Consider the following 20,372-nt stretch of genomic DNA (forward strand, 5'->3'; position numbering starts at 1 on the left):
TATTTATTTATTTATTTATTTACAAAAGCCAATTAATGTAGGGTTAGAAGGAAGGTCCTGTTAAATATTGCCAAAATCTTGACATTTCTTTTTTAAAAAGGTAGTCAATGTCGGCGACACAATGATATTTGAATCCAACAAGGTTTTTGATTCAGTAAATATTTTCTATTTATTTTTTTAAATTCCTTACGTTACTTAATATTTTTTTTTTTGCACCTTTTCACCTTATTCATCACGCTTCTGATATAATAAGTCCTTACTCGCATGCGCAGTCCCAAAGACATGAGTTTTATCAGAGGGCCCTTCTTCTTCTTCTTCTTCTTCTTCTTCTTCTTCTTCTTCTTCTTCTTCTTCTTCTTCTTCTTCTTCTTCTTCTTCTTCTTCTTCTTCTTCCAGTAAGTCAAAAGCTTCAGGCTGAAGATTGTATGGCCGGTTATTCAGTAACTGAAGTTTTAGAGGGAAGCAGGGAGCGATTTTTGAAGTCATCAGTTGAAAGGGCTTGTTTACAAGAGGTTGGTAGGGAGTTCCAAAATCGGATGGTGAAGTGGAAGAAAGAGTAAAGATGATGGTTTGTTCTTGAGTGGGGGATTTCAAAATCTAATGCTGAGTTTCTTGTTTTGTTGTTGTTTGTCATGAGTTATGATAAATTGTTTTTATTTTTGATTAATAGTAATAACATTTCCCCCTGAATGATATGCCGTGCTTTACATCCGATTTACCTTTGCATGCCTGCATCTGCATGTTTGGATAAATTGCATCTGTTTAATTGTTGTTGATATCCACGTTAATACTATTCCATTCACCACCCTTGCTCACTGCTCTCTCAGCTCAATCAGAAAGCATCGCCGCTCCAGCAGGAGATCTTCGAGGCGAGGTCACAAGGACAACGGCAATGATAGTGAGGTTCTCCACGATTTGATGGAGAAGAATGAAAACAATAGCGATGAAGATGGTTATATCAGTTTTGTAGCAGTAAGTCAACATGTAGCCCAACTGATCCGAGCTCCAACCCCCATCCCCTAATCAATCCCCATTTGTGTCTAAATAATACAATTTCAGCTTTCTATTAACATAACATAACCAAACCTAACATAACATAACATGACATGTAGTCCAACTGATCCAACCTCCAACCCCCCCCCCCCCCCCTCTCACTCCATCCCCTCACCAATCCCTATTTTTGTCTAAATAATACAATTTCAGTTTTCTATTAACATAAATTAACATAACATAACATAACATAACATAACATAACATGGGTAAAGGCTTAATTTAGCATGCTATCCTTTAAACGTTTTTGATATGACAAAATACAAAGTGATCATCTATCTATCATTGCTATACATCGCTCTTACAAACAACTTTTCAATACTAAATAAATTACTAACCTTTAATTGTATTGCGATACATTGTAGTTGGCCAAAATTAGTTTAGCGTTTTATTTAACAATTGATTGCATATAATGTAGGTGTGGTGGCTTGGCGGTTGTGGGGTGGGAAGGGGGGGGGGGGTGTTGTGTGCCTGGTTTTTTGGGGGGTTTTTTTGTTGTTGTTGAGAGAATCGTAAATGTAGAAAAGCCATAAACAATGTTTATAAAGCAGGGAGTGAAATAGGTGATGGTAGTGCAAACAGAAAGTTGATAATGCAACTATTACCATAATTCTTGAAGGGATTTTATTTATTTTGATGTGTGTATTTTTGTCAATCCATTGCATGCAATTATAGATAGATAATTATATATATGATACCTCCTCTAACAAAACTTCCCAACCTCCCTGTACGTGTAACACACTGATTGTTCGGTGTTAAACAAACCACTAACCAATGCACTTCGATCACCACCACATTGTTATAACACGACAATTGAATTTTGATATCGACAAGGTAGGTATGTATGTGTTGACATGTTTATATCGTATCATTTGTTAAAAAAATTTGTTTTCAGGAGCTCTCTAACTATCTGTTACTGTTGTAACTGGGTTTTTTTTTATTCATGTGTAATATGTTACCTGTCTTATTGATACGGGTTTTATGTTGGATGATCCTGATACTTAAATATATAACATTTGAATTGATACAAACACTGAACACTTTTATCGACAAGCGAGTTGGTTTTGTTTCTGTGACTTCATAAAACTTGACTTTATTCTTTTCATGAACAAAAATGAATATATCGGCTTCGGAAAAGAAAAAAATAAAGAACAACCTACCAAATATGAACGAAACGTTTCGAGCACAAACCCTTTTTAAGTCGGTACAAAACCAATAAAAAATACAAATACAATAATATACATATATTTAAACATTCAACGAGATCGTTCCATTTGACAAATCGTGCCAAATATTTTTTTGTCGTCTATCTGGATTTTAAGTGATTTATTGATGTCTTTATTGTTTTCGGTATTGCCTGAAGAAGGGCTTGTGTCCGAAACGTTCCATGTTTTGGTATTTTGTTTTTTTTTTCCCAAGTTGTTCCATTCATTTTTGTTCATTACTTTTTTTTACAATCCACGTTTTTTATCAGCTTAGTATTCACTTTTCCTATTTATTCTTATTCACTCCAATTAGTCCATTCCGACATGATACCAGATTAATACAACGGGTCACATATTAACTCTCTCCTTACCAGCTATTTTCAGAATTTTACCCAAAACTTCATACTCATCCAACACAAAAATATATTTTTTCAAACAGATTAGCAATGAGTATATTTTATATTTTGTTCAGAAAAATTAGCTCTGCAACACTAGTTTTTGTGGCTATAACTATATATAACAAAATGAAATCAGAATAAGAAAATTGTTGGCTGTATCGTAACGAATGTGACGATTTTCCTATGAGTGGTAAGGAGAGGGTTAAACAATAGATGTCCTGGGTAGTTGTGCAAAAGTCTGAAGATTGTCTATCCTTGCATACAATAACTATATTATGACATCTCGTGTGTTCAGTGGAGTCGATGGATCGAATGAGACAGGAGGATACAGCTATGGAACTTGGAATGTCTCCATTCTCTATTTCTTACTTATTTAGTATAGATGGAAGAACCACATTGACAACACTCGGCTCTTTGTTCATGCTTTTTAGCCAGCCATTTTTGTGAATAGTTCTCACTAAATTGTATTAATCAGACTGTAAACGTTTAAGGTTACACATAGTTTTGTATGTTGGTGCATTTTATCCGGAATGGCGGATGTTGTGAGTAAATTATCTAAGCGCATAGCGTCAATATTATAAGTTATGGCACTGACTGCAGTTCGAGGTGACTTGGAGATATAACAATAACTGTATTTATTCCTAGGGAGGTCATTGCATCCCATCCATGGTCCACTGTTTAATCTGTTTTCCTTATTTTATTTTATTTTTTTAATGTATTCCATGTTTCTGGCTGATAGAGCTATCATTAACATGAATATGATTTTTGTAGACATAGGGAAATGCATGTTTTTGTTTCCAATTCATTATAATAGACGTAGAGCTATCATTAACATGAATGTGATTTTTGTAGACGTAGTGAAATGCATGTTTTTGTTTCCGATTCATTATATTAGACGTGATTGTTTTGCCTTTTCCATTTCCCCCATCGATGATAAAATTTTAAAAATAACAAAAGAAAAAGGAAAAAAAAATTATAAATGAAAACCAGGATTAGATAGCAAAGGAAAATAGATTTGGCATCTAGAGTCGCAATACCAGATTCTCATCAGCGTCTATCACTTCAACCAAGGTCTTCTATATTTTATTATTCTAGATTTTACATCATTATTACCATCATTATAATTATTATTATTATAATAATAATTATTATTATTATTATTATTATTATTATTATTATTATTATTATTATTATTATTATCATTATTATTATTATTATTATTATTATTATTATTATTATTATTATTATTATTATTATCATCATCATTATTATTATTATTATTATTGCTGTTATTAATACTGTTATTATCATTATTATTCTCATTGTTTCCCTTGCTTTATTATTGATTTTACTTATTTGATTTGTTGATGAGTTACATTGGCAATTGCCTAAAATAAACGTTTTTGAACCTTTTGAACCTTATATTATAATAGAAGGCGTTGCTTCAACCATACAGTGGAAAACTGATAAATCCAGCACTTGAGCTTGAGCCTATTTTTAAAAAAAAAATTTTATATAGCGCAATATCCACTAAACGTGCTCAAAGCGCTTTACAAGGGGTCCCTGGCCAACAGCAACACATAACATGTAGGACGAGACATGACGCCTGTCGGGCGATATTACAAATTTTTGGGACAGAGACAACGCTGTTAACGGCCAGGTACTCATTTTACACCTGAGTACAGTGAGAAAATGTGAGTAAAGAGCCTTCTGCAAGGACTCAACCATGCGCGGAGCGAGGCTCGAACCCAGGACCTTCCAATCCGAAAGCGAGTGTCATACCACTAGACCACATCTGCCGCACTGCCGGACCATACATATTGGTTGATTTTATGCAAGGCTGACGTCATCCTGCCTTAATGGAACACGCTTAAATAGATAACAGCAACTTTGAATTAAATTGTGTTTTTGTATAGCGCAATTTCCACAAAACGTGCTCAAAGCACTTGACAAGGGGTCCCTTGGCCAACAGCAACATTTAACATTTAGGACGGGACATGACGCGTGTTAGGAGATTAACATTTTTTTTTCGGACAAAGACAACGCTGTTAACCACCAGGTACTCATTTTATACCTGATTATGGTGAGAGAATGTGAGTAAAGAGCCTTCCCCAAGTTCTGAAACTATGCGCTGAGCGAGGCTCGAACCCAGGACCTTCCGATCCGAAAGCAAGCTTCATATAACTAGACCACATAGCCGCACATGTTGACACCAACAAGAGAAGTTACTGACTCTTAACAGAAGTTGACTTGAAGAGTGTTGGTTGTTATGCAGATTCCACTGTAATTTTCATTGTCATTTTGAAAGGATTTTTTTTTGTTTTCCATAAACAAAACATTCAGAATTAAAGAAAAGTCATTCTTTTATCATAAACGATTATTTGACGTCATCGATGCTGGCGAGAATCTAATAGTCTCTAGGTGAACAAATCTTTCAAGATACAGTTCTGTACCAGATATCCCAAGCATATCAGGACACCTACAGGCCTTTTGTGTTCGAGATTTACATGTTAGGCCTATAGATAATGTCTGTGTGGACTTTAATCTCTCGTTCATGCAGACTTATAATCACACGCGCTTCATTGAAGCATAAATGAAAAGTGTTGAAACAGCTGTTGCAAAGGTGCTATTGCTCTCTTTGTGAAAATTGTTAGAAATTTTATCAGGTTTGAGTTAGATGTACTCACTCAATCCTAAAATTGACTATCTTACCCCCCCCCCCCCCCCCCCCCCCCCCTTGTCGGTATGGAATTTGTCATTGTAATAACTTAACACTATGTCATTCTAAATAGACATACTATAAGGAGAGCCATTCTCTTATCTCTCATTCATCTTTAGTGTGTCATAAGTTATGTTTTGTTGACAAAGGGGAAACCCAAAACGTCCACATTATCTGTTTTCGTTAAATGATTTTAAGCTTCCATTCCTTTTCTTATTGGTTTTTTTTTTATTTCTTGGAGCTTCTTGAACCAGCACTTTCATCATAAGTAGAGCCTCGAACGCAGATGTAGATGGCGATGTCGAGTGAGTTAAACCCAGTCTGTAAAGAGATGATATGTACTTAAATGAAGAGACTTAAAAAAGATTTCAATGCATTCGAGTCTTTTGTCTTGAGATATCGGTACTGCACTGTATTCTTTTGTTCTTGAGGAAGATTATTTAACACTCCCGAATCCAACCCTAGTTCCCTCCCCCCCCCCCCCCCCCCCACCCCAGCTTTGAATTATTTTTTTTGTATGAGTAATGATAATTATAACTAGTTCCCTTTTCACAACAGCTAGATAATGGAATCTAACCCTGTTTTCTTCTTATACCTAACTGTTCGGTTCGACGACTATTTCTTTTGGTGTGTAGTTTCTCCTATCACAGAAATTATTACACAGGAAGTTTCAGGTGAGATGGGATGTGTTGAAAACTACTAATCCTCAGTGTGGCCACCATGATATTGTGTGTGTGTGTGTGTGTGTGTGTGTGTGTGTGTGTGTGTTACAGTCAGACAAAATGCAGACATGTAATAATTATGGATATTGATGAATTTAAAGATAATGCCAGAATTTAAAAGAAAAAAAAGACATCAGATCATTCCTGTCCCGCAATATGACCACACCCCTTCCCCCATCCCCCACTCTTGAAAATGTTTAGAGAAAAAAAAACAAACAAAAAATAAAACACAACTAAGAAGAATAACACTTCTTAAGGCACATGATGTATCGAGTATTTTTTTACAAATTCGAATTGATTATTGTAAAGATGTTTGGCTTTGATTGGCAATAATACTGTAATTGTGTTGGGTTTCTCTTGAATAAGATTGGTTTTGGTCTCAAAGGACTGGCAATAATACTGTAATTGTGTTGGGTTTCTCTTGAATAAGATTGGTTTTGGTCTCAAAGGACTGGCAATAATACTGTAATTGTGTTGGGTTTCTCTTGAATAAAATTGATTTTGGTCTCAAAGGACTGGCAATAATACTGTAATTGTGTTGGGTTTCTCTTGAATAAGATTGGTTTTGGTCTCAAAGGACTGGCAATAATACTGTTATTGTGTTGGGTTTCTCTTGAATAAGATTGATTTTGGTCTCAAAGGACTGGCAATAATACTGTAATTGTGTTGGGTTTCTCTTGAATAAGATTGGTTTTGGTCTCAAAGGACGTGTTAAAAACTTGTGGGTTTTTTTTAACGTCACAAAGGAATAAATACTGTAACATTAACCAAGCTTGTTTTACCAGAGTTTTAACTTGCCTTTTACTATTAACTTGCAGTGTTGGTTTTATATCTAAAATTAATGCGTTATAACACTTTGTCAACATCACGTTAATTTGTGTGTGGGTAATATTGCAAAGGAGATTTGACGAATCTAAAGGTATTAGGCGTTGTTTTATTCTTCTCACATTTATATTTTATGGATATCTATGTGATTATCAGAATTATTTGCAATAGAGCATGTGATTCCCATGGAAATGAACCTAATCTAAATGTGTGTTCTTTAGGTAATCTGTTTTTCGACCCCTCTATTTGTCCAACTGTCATTTTGGTAAGCAGTTTGTGTGAGAAATAACGTAAAGAATAGACTGGCGTGATATTTAGAAGACTGAAATCAATGATTTCTACCACCCTTTCAATTAAAGTTGAATCATCGTACCAAAAAAAGTTTGGTTGACTGTAAGCAAAGTTGACTTTAAGAGTGTCGACTTAATGCGGGTTCAAACAAAACAAGAAACAAACCAAAAAAAAAATAAATAAAATAAATAAATAAAAACAGAAATAAATTCCAGGCCCGTTAGCCTATCTCCCTGAAGGAACCACATGATTGGATTGTTAACAGAACCAAAGTCTGTTTTAATATTGGCACACGATGATGGGAAGGACTAAATTCAATTATCTATTATATTATTAAAGAGTAGGTATTTCCTCCCTTTCTTAAGTTAGAGATAAAACTTATATTGTTGCCCGTTTCATCAAAATCCTTAGAATGAGCAAAACAAATGGTCTGTTCGGAACTGGGTCTTTGTCACAATGTTATATTACATAAATATCAAATTACAATAATTTTTTCCAATTTTTTTCTTCTACATAGTCATCTTTTCAGCCATATTCTGAATGCCATTCTGTAATCGTCTGGTTCATGGACAGATCTATGAGCCAGCTTCATACTGTTTTCATGGCCATTTTAAAAGAACAATTATTGTTTTCCATAACCAAAATTACGTTAATTCGAGCAAAGTGATGAACTACGTAATTTGATGTAAATTGTTTTTTGAATAACAAAGGACTGAAATAATCTTGATTAATTTTCCCTAAAAGCTCAACCTGGTCCCAGCATTATCTATACACAGTTGGTTTGGACTATCGTTTCCAAAACACATCTCGTTTAATCTATTCTCGCTTTAACAGTTTCAAAATAATAATAATAATGTCATATAATATTTGTCATATAATTATATGATCTATCAACTTGAATTATTATTGTTTAATTAAATTAGTATGCCTTAGCATGTTATATTACGCTGGCTTTGTTCCTTGTGCATTAATTTCATTGCTTAGACCAGCAAGTACTGGCAGTTACTTCCCCCCCCCCCCCCCCCCCAATGCTGATGTTTAATGATTTGAACAAGAAAACATTAGAGTTGAGTGTTCACCATTAGCTCATCCTTCTTCAGTGCTTTATAGTGATCATCATTACTATACAGTGTATAATTATTGTCTTTTACATCACATGTTTTTTCCCCAATTTGTTTTAATCGACGTGCACTTTTATGCAGGTCTGACATCTGAATGCACTTATGGGCCTCGTTTGTTGTAAATAATGAACAATATTTTGCGTCATTTTTAAAAGAGTTTCCATTACAACAATGAGCCCATAATGAATTGGGTTATCAGACCTGCAAATAATAGCATGTCAGTTTTAATTAAATGTCATATAAAATAAATCAACAGCTGAAGCAAAGCAGAATGGGGCAGTGTGGCTCAGCGGTATAGTCTTTGCTTCGTACCCAAAAGGTACAGAGTTCTACTACCCGCCTCATTGTGCGGCCTTGAGCAAGTCACCTCCTCACCCTAGCTCACTTTACGGCTGATGCCAGGGATATTCCAGGGTCTTCTTTTGGAATTGATCCTTGAGACAAATTTCCCCTTGGGGACGAATAAAAAGATTTTTTTTTAAATTATTATTTCATTTTTTTAAAATTTACTTTTGTAAACCATTCATTTCTCTTTTTTTTAAATTTATCTTACACCAATAGAAAACAGAAGAAGCATAGTTCTAAGAAGAACGGCTCTGATCGACGATTGGTCGGGGTGGAAGAGGAGAAAGATGAATCAACGGACGGCTCATCGGGCCGGAGATCGTCGCCAACCAAGAAAGCTGGCAAGCCCGTCAAGTTTTACATTGACGATCACGACGACCACGAGGAAAAGGAGAAACTCATCAACGTCCCAGCACCTGAAATTGTCGTGGAGCCTCCCACTGACAAGACTCCGGAGCGGGATCTACCTCCCGACTATAATAATGTCTAACTTAACTCGTTTGGAACATGGGAAAAGTGAAAGTTGCCAGGTGTTTTGTTATGTTAGCAATTACATGTTGTCAGACATTTTAATGACAGCGATGCAAGGAATATATATATATATATATATATATATATATATATATATATATATATATATATATATATATATATATATATATATATATATTATTATATTAGTGTTTGGAGTCATGAACTCATCTCCTCATTTCAAAGATCTCTGTGTATGTCTACAGTGGAATCCACATTAAATCAACACTCTAAAGCAAGTCAACTTCTTTTCTTAAAGTCATAAATAACAATATGAAATTGAATGTAAGCTTCAATTTATATTAATATGCGAAAACATAAAATGGAATGTTTCGGGTTTCCCCATTATCAACAAAACAGGGTGGAAGAAACAATACAGATGATCTGTTTTCGTATATTAAATTGAAGCTTACATTCAGTTTCACATTGTTATTTATTTCCTCGAGCTTCGAGCAGCAACATTTACATTCTTAAAGTCAAAACCTCTTGTTGGTCCCAAATCGTTTGTTCTTTATCCAAGCTTGTTTGAGTTGATGGCAGATAAAGTCAACTTTGCTTGAAGTCAAGCAGTCTTTCTAGTCCTGCGGTGTTGGCTTTATCAGGATTAGTAGTAGAGAGCAGTGGGGGCTGCCTGAATCCTGGGATTGTGAAAATACAAATGAAAGAATGATAATGGAGAGGCATTAGATAGGAACAATACAGACTATGGACGTTTTGGGTACAAACCCTTCATCAGCACAACAATAGATAAATGAACATGGAAAACAAATGAGTTCAGATATAGTGCAATTTATTTTATTTTTTTCCGCGTTCATTTATTTACTGTTGTACTGACGAAGGCTTTGTACCCAAAACGTCTATTATCTATATTGATCTTATCCGAAGTATCACGGTTTATCATGATTCCACTGTACTGTGACCTTGGCTCTCCACCAACACTCTCTTGTCTTCTATCATCCTGAAGTATACACTGTATTCCATCTGCCTGGTATTCTGGGGAAAGCTTGTTTTTGTGTTGCCATTTTAAAAAAAAACATTCATAAATCATAAGACAATCTGGGATAGATGAGTTTGTTTTATTTTATGTCCCTGTTACCCCTCCCCCCCCCCCCCCCCCCCCCCCCCCCCCCCCCCATCCCGCTAACCATACGATTGCCGTTCTTACTTCCATCAAAGAAAGGAAGATTTTATTTCTTATCTCAATCTTCATGAATTTTGCATCTCTTTTTGTCGATCTCAGAAATATTCAATTCCGAAAAACTTTTTATTTTCTAACTTTTATATAGCATGGTTATTAGAGAGAAAATAATGAATGAATATTGAATTTATTACAGAACACTTCAAGATTCTTAAAAAGCAAAAAAAGAATCACAAGTTGCTGTGAAAGTTGAAGTAAAGTGGCAATGACTCATACATAGCTTTATGAGTAGAAATCAAGTTGTTAGTTCTAGGCCCAGAAGGCGAGCTGTGTTAAAATATAAAGTGTATCAATTTCATACATGAAGTGGTCAGTAATTCTCTTTTGAATCAAAATGGCACAGTGTTGAATCCCATAAGAAAACACATTTGTGGTTTGTTTGTTTTTATTTGCTTGGCTCTGTCGTTGTCTAAATAGGCTTCGTCCTATATAATGATCTTATCGCAGATGGATTTAAAAAGGCTGTGTTTTCTTTTTAGATGATCTCGTTTAATTTGTGTCGAATAGAGCTGAAATTCTTGTATTGTTTAATTATTATTATTATTATTATTATTATTATTATTATTATTATTATTATTATTATTATTATTATTATTATTATTATTATTATTATTATTATTATTATTATTATTATTATTATTATTATTATTATTATTATTATTATTATTATTATTATTATTATTATGTGTTTATGGGGCTTATTTTGTTTGTCTTATTGTAAAGACCTTGCGTCTTCATAAACATTTAAATTTTATTTAGATGGTGTTACGTGCATTTGTACTGATAGTGTAAAATTAGATTACGAATTCATTTCCAATTGTCAAAATTTTAAACTGCTTCAGTAATTTAGAATGTAAATTATAAAAGTTGAAAGAAGAATGATAATTGAAATATAAACCTTGTTTTGATCATTCGTGAGCCGCAGTCTCAAAACAGTTTTATGTTGAGACGAAAATAAAAACCAAAAATGTGAATCTAGAATTTTTAAAATAATAATTTGAGTATTTTACAATGTAAGAAATGGTTTTTCCTTCGACCCCATAATGGATAGAAATCACCCCCACGTGTGATCATATGTGTAATTATCAGGTCTTAGTTCATCCCGATATTATTCCACTTGTAGATGGTTGAGTCTCTATACAGTATGAGATCAGAATGATATTAATGCTGAATATGGACTTTATATTTAAAAATATGGAGTTTGGGTGAAGTTGACGCATGTTAATCAATAGATTGAATATAGGATGTTGTGTAAACCCAAAATATCATTTTTTAAATCATTTTGATAATAAATTCATTTTTTTGGCAGAAGTGTCACTCTGACATGATACCATTCTGATGAGATGGGTCACAAATGCTGCATTCTTCTTCTTCTTCTTCTTCTTCTTCTTCTTCTTCTTCTTCTTCTTCTTCTTCTTCTTCTTCTTCTTCTTCTTCTTCTTCTTCTTCTTCTTCTTCTTCTTCTTCTCGTATGCCTTTATATCTGGAATCCCGTTTCGAAAATGAAGGTACTCATCTCTTTGAGTTCTTCTTGCGGGCCGAAAAGTTATTTTTTTTATGAACAGAAGTTGCAGAGGGCCATATCTCTTCTTTATGGGTTAAATATTTTCTGCATCGCTCTGCATTGACAACTATAAAAATGGGAGTGAATAACAAGTTGACTATTTAATCAAGATTTACTATGTAATCAAATTGTATTATTTTATTGTCCATGATGTGCTAAAAGTAAATTTATTTTTTTTTGGTGAAATTTTGTGACCCGTTTGAATTAGTTTTAGTCTTTAGTATTATTAGTATTGTGTACTTGGTAGTATTGACTAATATCATGATAGAAATGAACGCATATTATTATTATTTATTCAATGAATTGAAAGATTGTTCATTCATTTCTTATTTATTTTTGTCTAAATTTTGTTATCATTTTTTAAAAAATAAAATGAAATGAAAATGGGACATATTGCAAATGTTTATATTGCAATTAAATAAATGCAACCAATGAATGAAATGACCTAAAATATCACATATTGTCTATCAAAGGATTGGATCACATGCGTTGTCGCTTTTACTGGATGGGGTATACTGACCTTCCATCATGGACTGGGAGGTCATATTCTGAGACCGGTGTCCTCTATCCCCCTACATGCGGGTGGTTGGATGGGAGCATCACCCTTGAATCGTATACCTATGATGTTCGCATGGGTGTACGATCTAATAGTGATGTCGTTTCTTCTTCTCTTTACTAGCCTATCCTGCTTCTTTGGTTTGTGATTGTATTTTTGACAGGGGATATTTTTTTTTTCTGTAAATCTTCTGCCTGTTTGTTCTTGGCTATTTATAATTTAGCTTATGATATCTTTAGGTTATGATTTTGATTGACATTTGTACTATTTTTGTTAGATTGCTTGTTTTTTTGTTTCAGCGGTCTCTCATATAACCTCAATTGTGTTGGAAGAGACCTAAAGCAACAAACAAACAAAAAAATATCCCCCTACATCTGTTTTCCAACAAACATGCTTTCTGTCTTTGTCTGGGAATGAAATTACTTAGTTTTATCACACATTGGGCAGGGAGGCACTTACTGGGTCTTCTATCCCATATATTTGTTTTCCAACATGCTTTCTGTCTTTGTCTTGGAATGGAATTACTTAGTTTTATCAAATATTGGGCAGGGAGGCACTTACTGGGTCTTCTATCCCATATATTTGTTTTCCAACATGCTTTCTGTCTATGTCTTGGAATGAGATTATTTGGTTTTGTCCTGGCCCTGATCGGATACCCTGGTGATCTCAAACTAAGTGCATTGATAGTGTGCTCTTGGAATCTACATGTTCCCAATATAAACCAGTCACCTTTATCTTTCATTTTCCTGGGTGCATTGACTTGTAATTCTAGAATCTGTTCACTTTCCCGTAATCTTCCTTTTTACTGGTGTTGAAATGACCTAAATCAGTGCTGTCCTTTGAAACAAATAAATAAATGTTTGGATCACATTTTCGTCGTTTTTGTATGCGGAAGATTGGGTGTAGCTACTGGAAGGGTCCCCGTTATCTACATACAACATGCCATTCTTTGCTTATTGGCATTCTGTCTTTGTCTCGCTTGGAATGGAAAGATTGTTGTTTTGCCCAGGCATTGGTTGGGATCCTTTGTGATGCTCTAGGTACTTGGATCTAGCTGTGCTAAAGAGCATTCATATAACGCAATTTCCACTAAATGTGCTCAAAGTACGAAAATGTCAACGGAGAGCGGACAGCATGGAGACAAGAGGCCTAGCATTGAGTATGTTAATGGATTCACACCAGCTATAACTATAAGGATAATATGATAAAGCTCTGGGATATCCTCCTGTTTTCTATTTATGCTATGAGTTTAGTTAAAAACTTGTACCATCCACCAGCCGGATATAACCTATCAACACACAAAACAATGTGTGACCTTAAAGGTTTATAGCCTGACTAATGCAATTTAGTGAGAACTTCTCATAAATGGCTGGTAAAAAACAATAACAAATAGCTGAGTGATGTTAAATTCGTTCTATCTATTGTCATCTTTGTCATTTTTTTTTAACAAGTGCTTATTATATTGATCTAAATTCTTTCACTATTCTCTTATTATTCTTGACAACAAATTAATATAATATGAATCATAACGGAAAAGGGGACTAGGAGATACACCTCTAAGCGTGTTATTTAATACCTTGTAAATATGTTTATTTATTTAGGATGATGATGATGTTGATGATGATGATGATGATGATGATGATGATGATGATGCTGTTAATGAAAATGATAATTTTGTTTCTACATCATGATTGCATTCACAACTGATGCAACTGCATATATAATCATATCATAATTTAACATCATTGCTGACTATTTCATGTAATACAAAATAAATGAAAGTTATATTATATGACAATTGTATCATTATTTTTGTTATTGTAACTGTCTTCATATTCCATTAATCACCTGTTGGTTCCTTGAACTATTTCTGTTACAATAGGATTCAATCGTCTGATGTTACGTCTGCCCAGCAACGAGCAGTTTGGTTCTAAACAAAGAAAATCGGTACTTTTTTATTCTTCATGCTGTTTAGAACTTTTTCACATGTCATGTGATCAGACTGTATAAAAGTCAAAACATGATCAGATTTATAATGTTTTTCTCCTCTGGGTATACTTTTATGCTCGTCGGAGAAGTATTTCATAAGGGCGTCCACCATTGTTCCGATAGTTTAGAACCAGTTATTACGTTACTATGTGTCATTACGAGGGAAGTGACATCACGACTGTTGAATCCTATTTGGACCCATTGCCTCAAATCAGAATGACGTCAGGGTGTATTTTTGGATATGTGTTCTGCAAACATTTGAATGTGTTCCTCTTAGTGGGGTCCTGTGCTGGTGTCTGGATGAGACTTTTAGGTGACCTCAAACTAAGTACATTGATGGTATGCTCTTGGAATCTACATCTGTTCCCTATTTGAACCAATTCCCCTTTGTCTTACTTTTTCTTGAATGCTTTGATTGTAAATCTAGAATATTTTGACTATTCCATTTTCTTCTTTTTACTGGTGCTGATATGACCTAAACTTGTCGCAAGCTCCGTAAAACCCTTAAAAAACAAACAGACAAACATCAGGGTGATCCAGATGCCGATAAGTAAGGCTTCAGGATTAGCAATCAAAATCAGTGGATTGCATCAAACCGACTACTGACAGACAGACCATAGCAGGACTGATGTAAATAGGTATCGATAGTGCCTAAGAGAGTAAGGGAACGCCAGAGACAGCAGACCACATTGTCCTGCACTAACTGTCCTGTGATGAGATTGGTGGGATGTCTCCAGGGTCCTCAGTTATGGTGATGAATTTAAAGACTGGCTGGAGACTTCCTGCGTGGAAATGTAGCCATACGCAACTACTATTACTACTAATAGTAGTAGTAGTAGTAGTAGTAGTAGTAGTAGTAGTAGTAGTAGTAGTAGTAGTAGCAGTAGTAGTAATATTTAAGTTAAATTGACAGAAAATGTCAAATTTAGTAATTGTCTCTTTGAGCAACTAAATTTATTGTCTCGAATGTAAGATTGATAATATTGACAATAACTTCATTTGTTGACACCCAAACTGCCCTGACATTATTCCGTTTTGAGGCGATGGTCATTTGATCTGACTTGACAAGAGCATTCAGCTGATTAGAATTCATCGTTTGATTTCCAAACCTTTTCCTCTCCTTACAAAGCATATCCAGTCTTTGATTGATTTTTTTTTCTGACCGCCAGAGATAACATACAGACTTGCCAATCAGTATAAAATTACAAATGTAAAGCGCAAAATATGGAAAATATAAGAAAATTTACAAGAATGTCAAAATATGAAATTTTGAATTAAGTAACATAAGCTATTGGAATTTTTTTCTGTCTTTTGTATATTGACATATTCAAGTTATGAGTTGGTTTGTTTTGGGGGGTTTTTTTTGGTCTGGGTTTTTAAAAAAATTTTTGTAGCAAGATTTAGAGCTGTGCAGTCCCATTCCTTGTACTCCAACCCACTGCTAATTTTGTACCTTACCTAAGTAATGAAATAATTTCATCGAGTGTCTTTGCATTGAAAGCACGTATTTGGTTCTAATCTGGTGTAAAATATTCTTTTTTAGAAATAAATGAAGTTACACAGTAATATTGAATGGCAAGTCGTGCAATACACTAAACAATTTTAATTAGTAAAGATAGTCATGTAAAAATTGCTTTCATGTTGCTGTAATAAAATATCATGTATTGACCATTCATTGTTCTGAATTTACAATAAATGTAAATTCCCTTTTCAATGAATGTCCTCGTGATTGTTTTACAACATATCAATACAAGACGTCTTTCCAGACCAACGCTTATCCAAGCTATTTAATCCGAAGCTCCCAGAAATATATTGTCGATGGAATCGCATATGATGACCAAAAACCAACATTTTTAGGAATATTTTGCAAATTCAAATGATTACAAACCATCCCAAATCATGTAACTCGACCTCTGACACAATTGAGTGAGTAAATGCATTATTTGCATGATAGCATGTGCAGCAAAATCAGAACAATGAGACCCACTTCAAAAAGTGATGAAAACTTGAAAGTGTTGGGTTGCTCGATAGTAACAGTAACAAAATGTTTGTTTATGTTTGTGTACGATTCCACTGACAATATCTTTCCCTCCTGTCACTGGTTTTACTTATCAAATCTGATTGTGAATCAAAAAGTTATCTTTCTTGAGTTGAGTTAAATTCCAATTATTTTCAATGATTTGTCAATCTATCTTTCTGAAACGCTGTTACATTTAATCAAAAGCGTCAAAAAAATCTTCGTGAGAAATATAAAATTGACAAAAATAGCTTTATTGATATCACATCCATATATCTTTTTTTTTGTTCACCATTGTTGTTATCAGTCCATATTTCTGTTGCCATAAGATGTTAATGGATTACTGTTATCAACGTATTATTAAAGATAAAATTGATCATTCTTGTAAAAAATAATAATTCATGTTATGGTTTTTAACGTTTATGTAGAATAATTGTAATATTACAGAGTTTTGAGTCCATCTACAGAACTCGTTACCCTCTATACAAATGTCTTTATCCATAATAGTTTTAAAAAGTTTTCTGGAGTTTTCCAATTTTCATTATCGACTTAAAAGAAAATTATTTTGCAATTTTCCTTCTCTCATCGTATTTTAGATTTTCTTATTTAATTGTTTATTAAATTTCATTTTCCACTGTCTTTTTCTTTTCTCATTTTTTTCTCTTTTTTTTTTTGGGGGGGGGGTTGTTTATGTTGTGTCAGTCTTGCTAAGATAAGATTATACATAGATTGTAACTGTTTTAAACAAGTGATTGCTATGACAAGATTGATCTTGGAAACAAATTAAGAAATGCAATGACGTCACAGAATAGCAGCCACTGGTTACGATGAGTACACTGCCATACTTTGACAAAAATGTGTGAACTTTTTGTTTGTTTGTTTGTTTTTATATGAGACTTAACTCTTTCCTTACCAGTCATTTTCAGGATTTTCCCCAAAACTTCACACTCAACTAACATAAATTTAGATTTTTTTATCACTCAAACAGAATAGCAGTAAAGTTCTTGCAATAAATAATTTCTTTAGCAAACCATGCTCTACAACACACTGTTCATTTTCTTTAAATTTTATGATGTAGGTAAAAGATATATTTGAATAAGAAAAATGTTGATTGTATCGTAAAAATTGTGACGATTTTCCTACAGTTGGTAAGGAGAGGGTTAAAGTCAAGGTGTGAGTCGTATGTAAAGTCAAGGTGTGAGTCGTATTTAAAGTCAAGGTGTGAGTCGTATTTTTAAAGTCAAGGTATGAGTCGTATTTAAAGTCAAGGTGTGAGTCGTATTTAAAGTCAAGGTGTGAGTCGTATGTAAAGTCAAGGTATGAGTCGTATTTAAAGTCAAGGTATGAGTCGTATGTAAAGTCAAGGTGTGAGTCGTATTTAAAGTCAAGGTGTGAGTCGTATGTAAAGTCAAGGTGTGAGTTGTATTTAAAGTATATAACATAATTAATATAGAATCTTGAATTTTATTATATAGTTTTATGTATAGAATTGATAGAACACATGCTACTCTCATTGACTTACTCTTTTCCAAGGCTGTTACAATAGAACAGGCATAGTCTGTTACAAGAGATAGGGCATATCATGGCAAACACTCAAACCCTGCGAGGTCTTCAAGGAAATCACAGGGTTGAGGGGTTTTGCCCAGATGAGGCTCATTTAAATCGATCCATGTTTGAAGGCCGAGTTTTCTGGCCAAATTTCTCATTAAATTCGTGTCTTTCTAGAGTAGACAGTTAGCTGGTTAGACATATTATATTATTATGGTGAGGTAATCCATGATTTTGATATTGTATTACGTAATCCTGGTGTAAAATACAACAACATAAGTAGTCACCAGATTGGTGTTTAGCTGGTAAAATACACACGTTCTGTTTGTATTTAGTTATGAGATGGAAAGCAAATTAAAAAGTGTGTGTGTTATTTATTTATTTATTTATTTATTTATTTATTTATTTATCTATTTATTTATTTCAATAAAATACCAAATGTCCTCTTAATAAAGAGGTTAACGTTTACATAATTTACATCTGATGGGATGCAGGGTTGTAATTGTAAACAAAGTATAATTAATATATATAATAAGTCTGATGTCTGAAATAAAACATGAATGATACATATTACTATTGCTTATACTGAGGTTGTTTTTTTTTTATGTGTGTGTAATGTTTGTTATTGTTTTTTTTTATTGTTTTTTTTTGGTTTTTTTTTCTTTTGTTTTTTTTTTTTTTTTTTTTTTTTTTGGGGGGGGGGGGGGGTTATGTTCTTATTATTTTTTCTCCTTTGTTTTTCTTTTTATTGTTTGTTTTAAATATAATTTTTGTTTGTTTGTTGATGTCATTGAGGATTTTATTATGTTAATTTTTTTTTAAAATTAATTTGGTTTTGCTTTCCTATTTGAGAAGGCTAATGCTGTTGTAATCCATTTTATCAGTTATTCACTGCGGTGACATATGAATGGAAAGACCATTATCCATAAAAGGAGTTGAGAGTCGTTGGTTTTTCACTGTTCGAAAATTTCACTGATCACTGTAGCATGGTTGTGTTATGTTTTGTTTGTTTTTGGGATTGTTTTTATTATTGTCTTTCTTATTTTGTTTTTGTTTTGTTGTTTAGTTTGCTTTATTTTATTTGTGCATTGTTTTTGTTTTGATATTTGTTTTTGTTTTTTGTTTTTTCGAATAATAATTGACGCTATGTTATAATTGTTTTTTTCAAAGGAGGAAAATTGATAGGAGCCAACAACTGGTATTTTAATAATCATTTCTCTACGTTCAACCCAAGGGGATTTTCTCTCTTTAGAGTGTATTTCATGGGAAAACTGGAACAATCCAGGCCAGGCGTCAACCGCAGTGCAGTGCTGTAAATTGAGACAGAATGGGTGATTAGACAAAATTGACACAACGAGACAGACAGGAAATCAAAACTCGTTACCTCTGGGATACAAAGTAAAGACTTGTATCGAAGTGTCACACCGTCCCCGTGCGTCAGTCTGACCTGCCTACACTGGAAAATCTAAAAATTCGTAGTTGGGGGGGGGGGGGGGGGAAGAGATAAAGAATGAAGTCGCTATAGTTGACTTTAAAAATCAACAATTTCCCTCTCATGGATTAAATTACATTTCAAAAGATTTTTTTTAATTATGTAGCTTGGCGTCAACTTTCATTTTCAATAAGTTTTAATGACCAATAGATGCTCCTGAAAGTTCTGATATTGGAGGCAAAATGTCGTAATTCTACGAATTAATCGTAATAGTTGGGAGGACTGGCGTCAATGACTGTCGATGAAACGTGTCGATTGAATTTGGTAGCAGTAATAATGAGAAGAGAAGCAAGGCAACAATAGGTTGGTAAAGCTGGTCTAAACTTGTATGTAAGGGGATTGAAGTTATTTTACTTTCCCTATGGATTTATTATATCCTATCTTTTTCCAGCTTATTTATTTCCTGTCATTGAAGTTTCCAGCCTTATAATATATTCTTATTTCATTTTATTTATTTATTTACTTTTTTATTATATAGATATTTTTTTTTTAAAACTTTCTAATCTCAGTTTTCGATTCTGTAAGTCTATGTACCTATGTGTTATTTTTATTTGATTGGTTTTTTTTTCTGTGTTTTGTTTTGTTGTTTTTTTATTTTGTTTGGGTTTGAGGTTTGTTTTTGTTTTGTTTTGTTTTTGGTTTTGTTTTGTATTTGTTCTATTTTTTATTTTTTTTTAATTTTAATTTGTATATATATATATATAAATGTTTGTGTGTGTGTGTGTGTGTGTGTGTGTGTGTGTTTGTTTGTTTTTTGTTTGTTGTCGATTTTTGGGGGGTTTATTTATTTTTTATTTGGGG

The 20,372-nt window shown here is 33.5% G+C and overlaps 1 protein-coding gene and 1 long non-coding RNA gene across 15 annotated transcripts in view; both read left to right on the plus strand.

Annotated features, from left to right (window-relative positions):
- The window catches only part of LOC144959095 (sodium-driven chloride bicarbonate exchanger-like), a 205,350-nt gene extending 196,089 nt beyond the window's left edge, over positions 1 to 9,261 (plus strand). For 13 of the 14 annotated variants that reach the window (XM_078891497.1, XM_078891490.1, XM_078891489.1 and 10 more), the window contains one exon: positions 8,893 to 9,261. In XM_078891497.1, the coding sequence (XP_078747623.1) occupies positions 8,893 to 9,166 (274 nt within the window). In that variant the 3' untranslated portion in view covers positions 9,167 to 9,261. Of the gene's footprint in view, positions 1 to 827; positions 973 to 8,892 lie in introns of all 14 variants that reach the window. The other variant, XM_078891495.1, reaches the window with a different exon arrangement.
- A 112-nt stretch (positions 9,262 to 9,373) lies between these two features.
- On the plus strand, positions 9,374 to 18,652 carry LOC144959311 (uncharacterized). Its single transcript, XR_013642591.1, has 2 exons — positions 9,374 to 17,750; positions 17,801 to 18,652. It is a non-coding gene; the product is annotated as an uncharacterized LOC144959311 (long non-coding RNA).
- Positions 18,653 to 20,372: the final 1,720 nt, after the last annotated feature.

This window comes from Berghia stephanieae, chromosome 13 (genome assembly GCF_034508935.2).
Source record: "Berghia stephanieae isolate SIO BIC M18660-M18661 chromosome 13, UCSD_Bste_1.3, whole genome shotgun sequence".
Taxonomy (NCBI): domain Eukaryota; kingdom Metazoa; phylum Mollusca; class Gastropoda; order Nudibranchia; family Aeolidiidae; genus Berghia; species Berghia stephanieae.